At 53.2% G+C, this 15,030-nt stretch overlaps 2 protein-coding genes across 14 annotated transcripts in view; one reads left to right on the plus strand and one right to left on the minus strand.

Moving 5' to 3' along the window:
• Positions 1-14,093, minus strand: part of LOC140515484 (fibrous sheath-interacting protein 2-like) — a 100,941-nt gene extending 86,848 nt beyond the window's left edge. For 5 of the 6 annotated variants that reach the window (XM_072626206.1, XM_072626205.1, XM_072626209.1 and 2 more), the window contains exons 1-2: positions 13,726-14,093; positions 3,620-3,745 (exon numbers count right to left, since the gene is read on the minus strand). In XM_072626206.1, the coding sequence (XP_072482307.1) occupies positions 3,620-3,745; positions 13,726-13,824 (225 nt within the window). In that variant the 5' untranslated portion in view covers positions 13,825-14,093. The remainder of the gene's footprint in view (positions 1-3,619; positions 3,746-13,725) is intronic. The other variant, XM_072626208.1, reaches the window with a different exon arrangement.
• The window catches only part of LOC140515491 (uncharacterized), a 497,421-nt gene that overhangs the window by 152,145 nt on the left and 330,246 nt on the right, over positions 1-15,030 (plus strand). The window contains exon 11 of one of the 8 annotated variants that reach the window (XR_011971052.1): positions 573-3,722. The exons of the other annotated variants lie outside the window; for them this stretch is intronic. The gene's annotated coding sequence lies outside the window, so the exon portion shown is untranslated. Of the gene's footprint in view, positions 1-572; positions 3,723-15,030 lie in introns of those variants that run through there. 8 annotated transcript variants of the gene reach the window in all.

Consider the following 15,030-nt stretch of genomic DNA (forward strand, 5'->3'; position numbering starts at 1 on the left):
TCTGCCTCTCCTCCTGTCTCTCTCCTTCTTTGACTCTGCCTCTCTCCTTCTGTCTCTTCCCTCTCTCCTTCTCTGTCTTTCCATGTCTGTTTGTCTCTTCCTCTCTCTCTCCTCTCTTTCTCCTTCTCTGTCTGTCTCTCCTCTGCCTCTTTCTCTCTTCTTCTCTATCTCTTTCCTTTTCTCTCCCTATCTCTGTCTCCTCTCTCTGTCTCCTTGTCTCTATCTTCTTCTCTATCTCTCTCCTTCTGTCTCTCTTTGTCTCTCTCTCGGTCTCTCTGTGTCTCTATCTCTGTCTCTCTCTCTCACGCACATACCCCTCTAAGGATCAAATCTTCAAGTGAATGCTACCCACATCTGCAGTAAGAACCACAATGTAAATGCCACCATCATTCTGTTCACTTGCTAGGAAAGCTGTGATTCATTTTCTGGCCCCACTTGTAAATCAGCCTATTACCAAATGATGTGGGGTTTTTTCACTAGCAGGATGGTGGTGGCGGTGGGTCACAGAGGGTCCTTGGTGGGGGAAAGACAGAAGGAATGAGGTTTCAGGCTCTTCTCCCTTGCTTGCCCAGCAGCAGCAGCAGCAGCAGCAGCAGTCAGACTGTGGAAGATACAGTAAAGGGGCAGTCCTTGCCTGCCTATCCCACTTTCTGGACACCCTGAAGCTTAGGACCCAGCGATGGCAAGTGCAGAAGCAGCTACCCAGTATCCAAGATAAAAGGAAGGGGGTGGGATAAAATTGAAATTTTTTTAAGCACTTGGCTTTGGTTTTAGATTTCCTTAGTTGGGTTTTTAGTCCCCTGGTCGGCAACAGCCCCCAATTCACTACCAAACTTTCAGTGAAAATAAAAGAGGGGACATAATTGAGGACTATAGTCCAATTCACAAGTAAGAACTGATATAAATTGCAAGTCACTCTGGGAAGGATAACAATAATAAATGCAGCAATTTGCTGACAGATCTCTCCTTTACTTAGTTCAAAACACTGGTTGTGACAAGGCTATATTTTGTCTTAAGACTAATGACAGACATATTTAGTGAACTAATGTCCTGTCAATATGGTGCAGCTATTGCCAGATCCATCAGATTAGGATCACAGGCTATATGGCAGTTGTCAACTGAAATAATTTGTTTCCTTGAACTGAGTGAGGTCTCCTTACTTTATTACTGTCATTATTGCCTGACACTCCTGGCTTTCAATTCTAATAACTCACATTTCTTTTTTTTTTAATTTTATTTTAGACTCCAACACCAGAACACAAATACAGAATACAGAAAGATCCAAAAATATATTATAAGCTTAAATATAACTCACATTTCTAAAGCACTTTAAAGTTTACAAAGCACTTTTCCCACAGTAATCCTGTACAACAGGTACTGCATTATTATCTTCTTGTATTATACTGTAATATCATTCCATTACTGTATTACTCTTACTGCATTACTATCATTTTACAGATGTAGGTAATGAGACTCAGGATAACTGGCTTACTCAGGGTTATATAGAAAATATCTGAACTGGAATTTGAACCCAGGTCTTTGGACATCAAGTTTAGTACACTTTCCCATTAGCCAAGCTACTTCTTAAATCCTCGTCAGCCACATGCTAGTTTGAGGCAACTGAGGACTCTTCATGTTTTGTTCAATTGTAAGTTTCATTGTAATAGATCTTAAATCGAGACCTCTTGTCATGCTGCCATTTTCCTACCATCATGAACAGCCAATGTCGGATCCTTTTTTGTTCCCTGACAGTAATTATGAAGATCAAATGAGATAATATACGCATAAAGTGTTCTATCTGCTAAATACCCTGGGAAGACCCTAGGCAAATCATGATCTAAATGTAAATTAAGGGCCACAGTGTAGGCCAGTGGGAAGAACTTTGGCTGAACATCAGAGTCCTTTGTTCCTAATTTGAGTTCTTTCACTATGACCTCAGGACTCATTAAGAGCCAGAAAGCATAGTGGAAAGAATGTTGGATTTGGGGGTCAAATGTAGGTTCAGGTCCTAGTTCAGATGCCTACTAACTGTGATACCAAGAAAGTTACCTCATTCCCTGAGCCTGAAAAACTGAGATAATAATCCTTGAACTCTTTACCTTACAAGTTTATTGGGGAAAAAGTGCTTTGTAAACTCTAAAATGCTAGAGAAACGATGGTTACTATTTAGTCCAATCCCTTCCTTTTATAGGCAAGGAAATTGAGGCTCAGAGAAGTTAAATGATTTGTCTGAGGTCACAGAGTTAGCAAGTAGGAAGTCTGGACAGAAAAACTAGTATTTCTCTGATGAATAATAGCTAACAAAGATGCAAGGGCTCACAAAGCACTAGATGAACATTCTCTTGGTTGATCCTTACACCATTCCTATGAAGCAGATGCTGGGGGGGGGCAGTACCCTTTAGTCCTCAGTGACTAAAGTGAGCAGCTTGCAACTGTCTACTGACAGGCAGCCTTTGCAGTTAGGAAGCTGGGAAAGGCTGCTCTTGACTAAGTGGTTCTGTTGATGCAGATGGAGGCTGGTTGCCTGGAGACCATCAGAACTTTGAGGCTGAGTTCTGGGCACTGGGCAGTTAACCTCATAGAAAGGATATGGGTGCTGAGCATTAGGTGGGATGGGAGAGCCTGCTCGGTCACGTGACCACAACTTGTGGATTAAGAGTCTTTTTTTGACTGGGAGGAAGGTGGTCTTGCTCACTTTATTACAGTCATCATTGCCTGACGCTCTTGACTTTCAATTCTAATAACTCATATTTCTTTTTTTAAATTTTATTTTAGACTCCAACACCAGAACACAAATACAGAATATAGAAAAGAACCAAAAATGTATTATAAACTTAAATATAACTCACATTTCTAAAGCACTTTAAAGTTTACAAAGCACTTTCCCCACAGTAATTGCACTATTACCTTATTGCATTATATCGTCATATTATTCTTTTCTACTCTAACTTTAGGATGGGCCTGAGGAAGATAAGATCAGGGTGTCGGGATGCCCTGGGGCTGAGAGGTGAAGGACAGAGGTTTTGTATGAACATTCTAAGTCTGCCTAGGGTATTTAGCAGTGTTAGATAGTTGTGTGCCTGCCTACTTGCTCTGTTTATTAAGGGTTACAAAGTGCTTTATCTCATTTGAATCTCAGGACATTCCTGAGGAGGAATGCTATCACTCCCTCTGTTTTACAGACAGAGAAACTGAAGTTCAGAGAGTAACTTGTCCAAGGTCACAAAATTATTAAGTATTTGAGGTAGGACTCAAATTCTGGTCTTTCTTACCTGAAAGAAGAAAAGATTTTCTCGTAATACCTAAATTAAATAATCAGATCTGAAGAAATAAAGCATCAATTGTATCTGATTCTTTGAATTACATGAGTTTACCGGAGGCTTTACTGGAAATAGAGTTTAAGTAGTTTTCCTAAAATTCCAAAGAAACCAAGGAGGGTTGAGAACCTACACTTCCTATCCCATGGTTTGATATTCCCCCCAACTACCACACCTGATTTTACTTTACGGCTCGTGCTAGGTGGCACAGTCAGTAAGCGGGGATCTCATGACTGGCACATCATCTCTGGACTGGGTTTGGGAAAGTGCCTGTTTACCATTATTTATAGAAATGATTTTACCTTTTCATTTAAATTTGTCGTGTAGAATAAAGTATTACTTCCTGGGATCAGAGGCAGCTTGACGCCAAGAGGCAGATCCAGCAGTTGAGCAGCTCCTACTCCTTGAAACTGCATTTTGTGGGGGACCTGTCGGAAAAGAATAGTCTTAGTGGATGGTTTGTAGAAGAAATGAAACATTTGGCACTTCAGTGAGCTCCCAGTTCTGAATGCATCATGGTATCAGGGGGCATACGTACAATCAAGTCTTAGGAAGCGAGCAGAAAGGGCATCGAGTACAACCTCCATTCCGTGTAGGAATCCCTTTTACTGTGTGTAGGGGGGGGAGTACAGCCTGTGCTCGTTAGAGGACATCCAGGCCAACCTCCCACCAAGAACAGCAACACCTCATATAGCATTAGTGGGGTGGGAGGGATCATCTGGCTTTCATTTGGTTACTCTCTGGACCTGTCCCCTGGTGAGGGGCTTCCCTTCACAGCATCCTTGATGGGTATATGTCATCCCCACCATTTCTCCAACACCAGGAGGTTCACTACTTATGGGAGGCAGCCCATTCTAACTGCTCATCTTAAGTTTTCAAAAGAGAGTATCAGATGCAGCTGGCCTGGCTGGGGCAAGGGGAGCAGCCTCTCAAACCAAGGCCCTGGAAGTGCTCATGGTATGAGCAGGGGAGTCCTAGCCTCAGACTGCAGCTACATCTTCTGTCCCTTCTACACTCATTACAGGCCTCTACAGTCAAACAGTACTAGAATGCTGCCAAATAACTAGAAATGGTCGTTTTAACTTAGTTATATTAGCAGGAGATTGGGTGCTAAGGGAGGTGTCATTTTCTCTGGTCTACTTCAATATATTTCGGTAGGGTCTGATTACTGCCTAGGATGAAAAATCTCCTAACTACACTTCTGGTCACATCCCTAATTGAACATGTTCAGTCTTGTTCTGTGGGCCATACTGGCCATGGGGTTTTCTTGGAGTGGTTCACCATTTCCTTCTCCAGTGGATTAAGACAAGCAGGTTAAGTGATTTTCCCCAGATCACACGGCTAATAAGTGTCTGAGGGTGGATCTGCACTCAGGTTTTCCTGACTTCACTGAGCCACCTAGCTGCCTCCTGTAGAACATGACACTTTTCTATAAAGGGAAGGGGCAATGAGACATATAGCTCACACAAAGAATTATAATCTAAGATTGAAAGACTGAGGCTTTGCTGGTTTTCCCTTTGGTGGCTATAATTTTATTTCCCCTTTCTTTGTGGGTGTGAACATGTTAGTCCATCTGTCAGCATCCCCCACTCAAGTGGGACTGCCTGGGCAGGCTGGGCCAGGCTACTTGTGGACAGTCCAACTTGTTCAGAAGTTTGGGCTTACAATGAGTTGGAATCTGACTCTGCCACTTTTACCCATTTTCCCCAGTTCTGTCCTCTAGGGTCAAGTTGGCAGCCCTGCAGACATCTGAGGACAGGAATCATTTGTTCCACTTAAAACTGTTTCCTTTCTCTAGGCTAAACACCCCCAGCTCCTTCAACCTAGCTTTGTCTGCCAGGGTTTCCAGCCTAGTTTAAGCTATACTTATAGGATGGGTATCCTCTACCAGATTCCTGAAAATCTCCAGTAATGTGGGGACCTACTATTTCATTTTTAGACAGTTCTGATTGTGCGCTACATGCCTCTTTCACAGTAGGGGTTCCACATTATGGGAATGTAGGAATTAGAACTGGAAAGGATCTCACAGATCACCTAGTTTATACCCTTCATTTTATAGATGAAGAGACAATTTAGAGGTATGGGGAGAGACTGAGGGCAGACCTTGGACCAATGGGCAGAAGATATCAACTCAGTGTATGGGAAAATTCCTTAACTATGAGAGCGGTCCAATACTGGGCCGCACGGGGAGGGGAGGTCCTCTGGCCGAGGCAGAATGACAACTTGGACTGCTTGAGAGAGAATTCTTGCTCACTTATGGATTGGGCTAAATGGGCCATGAAGAGCCTTCCAGTTCTAAGATACTTGGTCTCAAAATAATGAAGTGACTTGGGAGCTTAGTAGGACTTAGAACTTGAAAGTACCTCAGAGAGACAAATTGAGGCCTAAGTCCCTGCAGAGATCAACAGTCCCAGAGAGGTTAAAAGGGACATCAGAAGCAATCAAGTTCAATCCCCTGATTTTACAGGTAAAGAAACTGAGTCCCAGGGAGGGAAAATAACCCACCCATGATTACACAGCTACTAACTGGGCAGATCTGAACTCAGGACCTCTGACTCCAACTCCAAATCTCTATAGATGCTGTAGCACCACCAGAATGGGGGGGAGGGGGTGATCCTGACCTTCCCTCAGTCTCCTCACCTCTTCCCTTCAGGCCATTCCTGCCACTCCTTTTTACTGGCCCACTCACACCACTAAAATGGCTATGGAGCCCAGGGGACCACGAGTGGGGCCCAAGGCAGTTCAGAGTGAGGTTAGACAGTGGCTAAGGCCCTGAGCATATGGCTCCCTGGGTTTGGGTAAGCCTTTGGACCAGGGCTGGGGACTTTCAGGATTTGGGTGGGAGCCTTCCAGGTTAGGAGGGGTGCTTTGGAGGTTTGGGGGCAAGGCCTTCAAGGTTTGGGGACCCCTCATGCTTTGGGGCAGGACCTTAAAGCTTGAGGCAAGGTCCTGGGGCCCAAGGCAGGACCTTAGAGATTTGGGGTGGGGCCGTGGAGTTTGGGACAGGGCCTGGAGGAGGGCCCTTGGGATTGGGGGAATCCCTGGGGCTTTAGGGCATGGTCCTAGGGCCACAGGTGTGACTCCAGGTGTTTTGAATAGTGCCTTCAAGGTTTGGGGAGCAGGGTACTTGGAGTTTGGGGGGGTATAGGTTTTGGGGAAGATCTTCAGCATTTGGGGGTGGACTCTCATATTGGAGACCTCAGTTTGGGCTTTGGGGCAGAGCTTCAAGGTTTGGGGCAGATCTTCAGGGTTTGGGGGTGGCCCCTCAGACTGAGCTTTGAGGCAGAGCTTTGAGTTGTGGGGAGGGCCCATGAGGTTTTGGGGCAGCCCCTCAGTTTTGGGGGACCTCAGTTTGGGCTATGGGGCATAGCTTTGAGTTTTGGAGAGGGCCTGCGCAGTTTGGGAGGGCCTGTGGGACTTGGGGGCAGCCCCTCAAGTTTAGGGGCCTCAGGTTGGGCTTTGGGGCAGAGTTTTGAGATTTTGAGTGGGCCCATGAGGTTTGGGGGAAGCCCCTCAGGTTGGGGGGGATCTCAGTTTGGGCTTTGGGCAGAGCTTTGAGGTTTGGGGAGAACCCATGGGGTTTGGGGGCAGCCCCTCAGGTTGGGGGGGATCTCAGTTTGGGCTTTGGGCAGAGCTTTGAGGTTTGGGGAGAACCCATGGGGTTTGGGGGCAGCCCCTCAGGTTGGGGGGGATCTCAGTTTGGGCTTTGAGGCAGAGCTTTGAGTTTTGGGAAGGGTCTGTGGGGTTTGGGGAGGGCCTGTAGGGCTTGGGGGCAGCTCCTCAGGTTGGAGGGACCTCAGTTGGGCTTTGGGGCAGAGTTTTGCGTTTTGAGGAGGGCCTGTGGGTTTTCGGGGGGGCCCCTCAGTTTGGGCACTTGGGCAGCGCTTTCAGGTTTAGGGAGGGCCTATGGGGTATATGGGTGGCCCCTCTGGTTAGGGGGGGGTCTCAGGTTGGGCTTTGGGGCAGAGTCTTGAGATTTAGGGCAGACCTCTGTGGTTTGAGGGCCTCAGGTTGGGCTTTGGGATGCAGCCTCAAGGTTTGGGGAGGGTCCATGGGGTTTCAGGGAAGCCCCTCACATTGGAGGGATCTCAGGTTGGGCTTTGGGACAGAGCTTAGATGTTTGGGGAGGGTCTGTGGGGTATGGGAGTGGCCCCACCAGTTGGGGGGCCTCAGGTTTGGCTTTGTAGCAGAGCTTTCAGGTTTAGGGAGTATATTTGGGGTTTGGAGGCAGGGCGTGAGGTTGGGCTTCGAGGTCTGGGGAGGTCCCGTGGGGTTTGGGAGCAGCCCTTCAGGTTGGGGGAGTCTCAGGTTGGGCTTTGGGGCAGAACCTTGATGTTAGGGGAGGGTTCGTATGGTTTGAGGGCAGACCCTTAGGTTGGGGGGGCATCAGGTTGGACTTTGTGGCAGAGCTTTGAGTTTTGTGGAAGGACTGTGGGGTTTCAGAGTGGCCTCTCAGGTTGGGCTTAGAGGAGGGGCCTCAAGGTTTGTGGAGGGCCTGTGAGATTTGGGGGCAGCCCATCAGGTTGGGCTTTAGGGCAGAGCTTTGAGATTTGGGGTGGGCCTGTGCAGTTGGGGGCAGCACCTCTGGTTGGAGGGGCCTCAGGCTGGGCTTTGGGGTGGAGCCTCAAGGTTTGGAGAGGGCCCATGGGGTCTGGGGGAAGCCCCTCAGGTTTGGGGTAGTGTCAGATTGGGCTTTGGGCAGAGCTTTGAAGTTTGGGGAGGGCCTATAGGGTTTGGCGGCAGCCCCTCAGGTTGAGGGGACCTCTGATTGAGCATTAGGGCAGAGCTTTGAGGTTGGGGGAGGGCCTGTGGGGTATGGGGGTGGCCTCTCAGGTTGGGGGGGATTTTAGGTTATACTTTGTGGCAGAGTTTTGAGGTTTGGGGATGGCCCATGGTGTTTGGGGGCAGCCCTTCATTTTGGGGGGCTCAGGTTGGGCTTTGGTGAAGAGCCTCAAGATTTCAGGAGGGTCTGTGGGGTTTGGGGGCAGCCCCACGGTTTGGGGACCTCAAGTTGGGCTTTGCAGCAGAGCCTTAAGATTTGGGGGGGAGTTGGGTTTATGGGTGGCCTCTCAGGTTGGGGGACCTCCAGTTGGGCTTTGGGGCAGACCTTCAAGGTTTGGGGGGAACCATGCATTTTGGGGGCAGCCTCTAGGGTTGGGTGGGCCTCAGGCTGGGCTTTGAGTCAGAGCTTTGACATTTGGGGCAGATCTTCAGGGGTCTGGGGGTGGCCCCTCAGGTTGAGGGGCCTCAGGTTGGGCTTTGGGCAGAGCTTTGAAGTTTGCATAGAGCCTATACGGTTTAGGGGCAGTCCCTCAGGTTAGGGGGACCTCTGGTTGGGCATTAGGGCAGAGCTTTGAGTTTGGGGAAGGGACTGTGGGGTATGAGGGTGGTTGCTCAGGTTGGGGGAGTCTTAGGTTGCGCTTTGTGGCAGAGCTTTGAGGTTTGGGGACAGCCCTTCAGGTTGTGGGGTCTCAGGTTGGGCTCTGGGGCAGAGCCTTGATGTTAGGGGAGGGTTCATATGATTTGAGGGCAGCCCCTTAGGTTGGGGGAGCATCAGTTTGGGCTTTGGGGCAGAGCTTTTAGGTTTGGGGAGAGCCTGTACGGTCTAGGGGCAGCCCCTCAGGTTGGGGGGGCCTCAGGTTGGACTTTGTGGCAGAGCTTTGAGTTTTGGGGAGGGCCTGCGGGGTTTGTGAGTAGCCCCTCAGGTTGGGCTTTGAGGCAGAGCTTTGAGTTTTGCGAAGGGTCTGTGGGGTTTGGGGAGGGCCTGTAGGATTTGGGGGCAGCTCTCAGGTTGGGGGGGCCTCAGGTTGGACTTTGTGGCAGAGCTTTGAGTTTTGTGGAGGGCCTGTGGGGTTTGAGGGTGGCCTCTCAGGTTGGGCTTTGAGGAGGGGCCTCGAGATTTGGGGAGGGCCTGTGGGGTTTGGGGGCAGCCCCTCAGGTTAGAGGGGATCTCATTTTGGGCTTTGGGCAGAGCTTTGAGGTTTGGGGAGATCCCACGGGGTTTGGGGGCAGCCCCTCAGGTTGGAGAGCTCTCAGTTTGAGCTTTGGGGTAGAGCCTTGAGGTTTGGAGAGGGCCTGTGGGGTTTCGGGGAAGTCTCTCACATTGGAGGGGTCTCAGGTTGGGCTTTGTAGCAGGGCTTTGAGGTTTAGGGAGTATCTTTGGGGTTTTGAGGGAGGGCCTGAAGTTGGGCTTTGACATTTGGGGAGGTCCCATGGGGTTTGGGGGAAGCCCTTCAGGTGGGGGGGGGTCTCAGGTTGGGCTTTGAGGTAGAGTCTTGATGTTTGAGGAGGATTCGTGTGCTTTGAGTCCAGCCCCTTAGGTTGGGAGGGGGCTAAGTGTGGGGTTTGGGGCAGAGTTTTGTTTTGGTTAGGACCTGTGGGGTTTGGGTACGGCCCCTAAGATTGGGGAGACCTCAGGGTGGGCATTGGGGCAGAGCTTAGGTGATTGAGGAGGTCAGTAGGGTTTGGGGGCAGCCCCTCAAGTTGGGGGGCCTCAGGTTGGACTTTGGGGTAGAACTTTGAGGTATGGGCAGGGCCTGTGGGGTATGGGGGTGGCCCTACTGGTTGGGGGGGTGTCATGTTGGCCTTTGTGGCAGTTTTGAGTTTTGTGGAGGGCTTGTGGTTTGAGGGTGGCCTCTCAGGTTGGGCTTTGAGGAGGGGCCTGGAGGTTTGGGGAGGGCTAGTGGGGTTTGGGGGCAGCCCTTCAGGTTGGGGGGATCTCAGTTTGGGCTTTGGGGCAGAGCTTTGAGTTTTGATTAGGGCCTGTGGAGTTTGGGGGCAGCCCAACTGGTCTGGAATATCAAGTTGGGCTTTGGGGCACAGCCTTGAGATTTGGGGGGGTTTCTGGGTGGGCCTTCAAGGTGGGGGAACCTCTGGTTGGGCTTTGGGACAGAGCTTCGACATTTGGGGCAGACCTTCAGGGGAATGGGGGGGGTGGCCCCTGAGGTTCGGGGACCTGAGGTTGGGCTCTGGGGCAGAACTTTGAGGTCTGAGGAGGGCCCTTGAGCTTTGGGTGTGGCTCCTCAGGTTGGGGGGACATCAGGTTGGGCTTTGGGGCAGAGCTTTGAGGTTTGGGGAGGGTCCATGGTTTGGGGGCAGCCCTTCAGGTTGGGCTTTGGGGCAGATCCTTGAAGTTTGGGGAAGGTCTGTCAGGTTTGGGGGCAGCTCCTCAGGTTGGGCTTTGGGGCAGAACTTCGACATTTGGGGCAGACCTTCAGGGGTCTTGGGGTGGCCCCTCAGGTTGGGGGACATCAGGTTGGGCTTTGGGGCAGAACTTTGAGGTCTGGGGAGAAACCCATGGGGTTTGGGTTTTTAAGGCAGAGCCCCTCAGGCTGGGTTTTAAGGCAGAGCTTTGAGATTTGGGGCAGATCTTCAGGGATTTGGGGGTGGCCCCTCAGGTTGGGGGACATCAGGTTGGGCTTTGGGGCAGAACTTTGAGGTCTGGGGAGAAACCCATGGGGTTTGGGTTTTTAAGGCAGAGCCCCTCAGGCTGCGTTTTAAGGCAGAGCTTCGAGGTGTGGGGCAGACTTTCCGGGTTTGGAGGTGGCCCCTGACGTTGAGCTTTGTGGCAGAACTTTGAGGTTTCTGGAGGGCCTGTGGGGTATAGGGCTGCCCCTCAGGTTGGGCTTTGATCTGGAGCCTTGAGGTTTGGGGAGGGCCCATGCAGTGTTGAGGCGGTCCCTCAGGTTGGGCTTTGGGGCAGAGCTTTGAGTTTAGCGGAGAGTCTATGGGGTTTGGGGGAAGCCCCTCTGGTTGGGGGGGGGGGTCTCAGGTTGGGCTTTGGGGTGGAGCCTCGAGGTTTGCAGAGGGCCCATGGGTTTTGGGGGAAGCCTCTGTGGGTGGGTGGGCCTCAGGTTGGGCTTTGGGGCAGAGCTTTGAGTTTTGGGGAGGGCTCATGGAGTTTGGGGGCGGTCTCTCACATTGGAGGGAACTCAGATTGGGCATTGGGGCACAGGTTTGAAGGTTGGGGAAGGTCCATGGTATTTGGGGGGCCTCTCTGGTTGAGGGGGCCTCAGGTTGGACTTTGGGGTAGAACTTTGAGGTTTGAGGAGGGTCTGCGGGGTTTGGGGGCAGTTCCTCAGGTTGGGCTTTGGGGCAGAGCTTTGAGATTTGGGGTGGGCCTATGGAGTTTGGGGGCAGCTCCTCTGGTTGTGGAGGGCCTCAGCTTGGACTTTGGGGAAGAGCCTTGAGATCTGGGGCAGACCTTTGAGGGTTGGGGGTGGCCCCTAAGGTTGGGGGGCCTCAGGTTGGGCTTTGGGGCAGAGCCTCGAGGTTTGGGGAAGGCCTGTGGAGGTTGGGGGCAGTCCCTCAGATTGGGGGGAACTCAGATTGGGCATTGGGGCAGAGGTTTGAAGAGGGCCTGTGGGGTATGAGGGTGGCCCCTCAGGTTGGGGAAGCCTCAGGTTGGGCTTTGGGGCAGAATTTTGAGGGTTGGGGAAGGCCCATGGTGTTTCGGGGGGCTTCTCTGGTTGAGGGGGCCTCAGGTTGGACTTTGGGGTAGAACTTTGAGGCTTGAGGAGGGCCTGTGGGGTTTGGGGGTACCTGCTCTAGTTGGGGGGGGCCTCAGGCTGGGCTTTGGGGCAGAGCCTTGAGGTTTGGGGAGGGCCTGTGGGGTTTGGGGGTAGCCCATCAATTTGGGGGGATCTCAGGTTGAGCTTTGGGGCAGAGCTTTGAGATTTGGGGTGGGCCTGTGGAGGTTGGGGGCAGACCCTCTGGTTGGGGGGGCCTCAGGGTGGGCTATGGGGCAGAGCTTTGAGGCTTGGGGAGGGCTTGTGGTGTTTTGGGGTGGCCCCACAGGTTGGGCTTTGGGGCAGATCTTTGAGGTTTGGGGAGGGCCCTTGGAGTTTGGGGGTAGCCCCTCAGGTTGAGGGACCCCAGGTTGAGATTTGGAGCAGAGCTTTGAGATTTGGGATGGGCCTGTGGAGTTTGGGGGCAGCCCCTCTGGTTGGAGGGAACTCAGGTTGGGCTTTGGGGTGGAGCCTCAAGGTTTGGAGAGGGCCCATGGGGTCTGGGGGAAGCCTCTCAGGTTTGGAGTGGTCTCAGGTTGGGCTTTGGGGCAGTGTTGAGATTTATGGCAGACTTTCAGGGTTTAGCGGTGGCTTCTCAGGTTGGGGGGGCCTCAGGTTGGGCTTTGGGTGGAGCCTCAAGGATTGGGGAGGGTCTGTGCTGTTTGGGGGCAGTCCCTCAGGTTGGAGGGACCTCAGGTTGGGCTTTGGGGCAGAGATTTGAGTTTTGGGGAGGCCCTGTGAAGTTTGGGGGCTGTCCCTCAAGTTTGGGGTACTCAAGTTGAGCTTTGGGGCAGATCTTTGAGGTTTGGGGAAGGCCTGTGGGGTTTGGGAGCAGCCCCTCTGGTTGGGGGGACCTCAGATTTGGCTTTGGGACAGAGATTTCAGATTTGGGTTGGGCCTGTGGAGTTTGGGGGCAGCCCCTCTGGTTGGGGGGGGCCTTAGATTTGGCTTTGAGGTGGAACCTCAAGTTTTGGAGAGGGCCTGTGGGGTTTCCAGGAGTCCCCTCTTGTTGGAGGGGTCTCAAGTTGGGCTTTGGGCAGATCTTAGGTTTGGGGAGGGCCAGTAGGGTTTGGGGGCAGCCCCTCAGGTTGGGGGGACCTCAGGTTGGGTTTTGGGGCAGAGTTTAGATGTTTGGTAAGGGCCTGTGGGGTATGGGAGTGGCCCTCCTGGTTGGGGGGGGCATCCGGTTGGGCTTTGGGGCAGAGATTTGAGTTTTGGTGGAGGCCCTTGGAGTTTGGGGGCTGCCCCTCAAGTTGGGGGTCCTCAGGTTGAGCTTTGGGGCAGAGCTTTGAGGTTTGGGGAAGACTTGTGGGGTTTGGGGGCAGCCCCTCCAGTTGGGGGAACCTCGGGTTGGGCCTTGGGGCAGAGGTTTGAGGTTTCTGGAGGGCCTGTGGGGTATGGAGGTGGCTCCTTAACTTGGGGGCCCTCAGGTTGGGCTTTCGGGCGGAGCCTCGAGCTGTGGGCGGGGCACCCCAGGGGGCGGCTCAGGTTGGGCTTGGGGGCGGAGCCTCGAGCTGTGGGCGGGGCACCCCAGGGGGCGGCTCAGGTTGGGCTTGGGGGCGGAGCCTCGAGCTGTGGGCGGGGCACCCCAGGGGGCGGCTCGGGTTGGGCTTGGGGGCGGAGCCTCGAGCTGTGGGCGGGGCACCCCAGGGGGCGGCTCAGGTTGGGCTTGGGGGCGGAGCCTCGAGCTGTGGGCGGGGCACCCCAGGGGGCGGCTCGGGTTGGGCTTGGGGGCGGAGCCTCGAGCTGTGGGCGGGGCACCCCAGGGGGCGGCTCAGGTTGGGCTTGGGGGCGGAGCCTCGAGCTGTGGGCGGGGCACGCCAGGGGGCGGCTCAGGTTGGGCTTGGGGGCGGAGCCTCGAGCTGTGGGCGGGCCCCGCGGGTTCTGGGGCGGGCGCTCACCTGGCCGCACGGCTGGCTGTCCCCCGCCAGGTGGCTGGCGGCAGTCTTGGTGGCGGCGGCATCCGCAGCCTTCTTGCAGGCGCCCAGGTAGAACTCCATGGCTCCCTAGGGCGGGATCTGGGGCGGACGCAGTGTCCCCGCCTCCGTGGCCGCCTTTTCCGCCACTCTCCGGACCTCGGCCGCCCCCTGGTGCTCCTTCCCTGGCGCCCAGGTCGCTCCGTCTCCTCGCCGCTCCCTCCCCTCCCTGAGACCGGACTTCAAAGCCGGCTCGCTGCCTTGACAACCGTTCTTAATCCGGACGAGAGTTCCAGACACACACGTTGCCTGGCAGCGAGGAAGCAGCCCCTCCCCTCAAGCTCAATGGGGAGAGTCCGCGTACGTACGTACGTGGGTACGTGGGGGGGAGGGGCGGGGAAGGCTGAGGCCAGATGAGGAGGAAGGCGGGGGGGGCGGGGAAAAAAACGAAGGGTTGGGACTGGTGGGTGTCAGGAATTGGGAGGGGTTCCCTTAGGGGGCCAGTGCAAAAACTCATGTGCTTGTTCTAAGCAAGACCCCCCTTCTGAACAATACAAAGCCAAAGTCATCCAGCGCCTGGACCAGTTGCCCTTGTTTCCCAAGGGGTCAGAAGGTTTGGATGGGGAACCCCCCCCAGACGAACCCCTGCTGGTCTCCCGGATCCCAAGCGTCCTCCCTCAGACCAGAAGGAAGAAAGGGCCCTGGGAGGCTGCCAGAGGTTCACGGGCTCTTCGCTCTAGGGCTGCGAGGCAGAGGCTGCCCTCCGGCCCAGCCCCCTCATTCTGCAGAAACAGAGGTGAAGGGGCGGTGCAGGAGAGTTTGGTGTGTTCTTTACAACCGTGGGCCTTAGGCTTTGGGCACTTGGGTGTCTCTCAAGGAACTTCATCCGGCCCAGCTGTTTTTAGTTACTTCTTTTGTGTTGATAAGCATTGGTTTCTGAAATAGTTCTAACTTCCAAGTGAGTGTCTGATACTGTCCTCCGAAGCCATCATCCTTTTTAAGAATGTCATTTATTCTTAGCTCTTTGACCCTGAGCAAGTGAGTCACTTCAACCTGTGTGCCTCCGTTTCCTCCTCTGTCAAATGAGCTGGAGAAGGAAATGGCAAACCAGCAGCTCTGAAAAAAACCCCAAATGCTGCCAAGAACCGTAGGACACAACTGTAAAACACCAGCACCAACAACTCATTTTCAGAAAAATGCATTTCTGGGTATCCCAAAGCACCAGAAATCCTTACCATGGAGAGGTTGTTGTCCTGTCCGATCCTACTGGTCACTCCAGGGAATCAACGT

The sequence above is a fragment of the Notamacropus eugenii genome, chromosome X, assembly GCF_028372415.1.
Source record: "Notamacropus eugenii isolate mMacEug1 chromosome X, mMacEug1.pri_v2, whole genome shotgun sequence".
Taxonomy (NCBI): Eukaryota; Metazoa; Chordata; class Mammalia; order Diprotodontia; family Macropodidae; genus Notamacropus; species Notamacropus eugenii.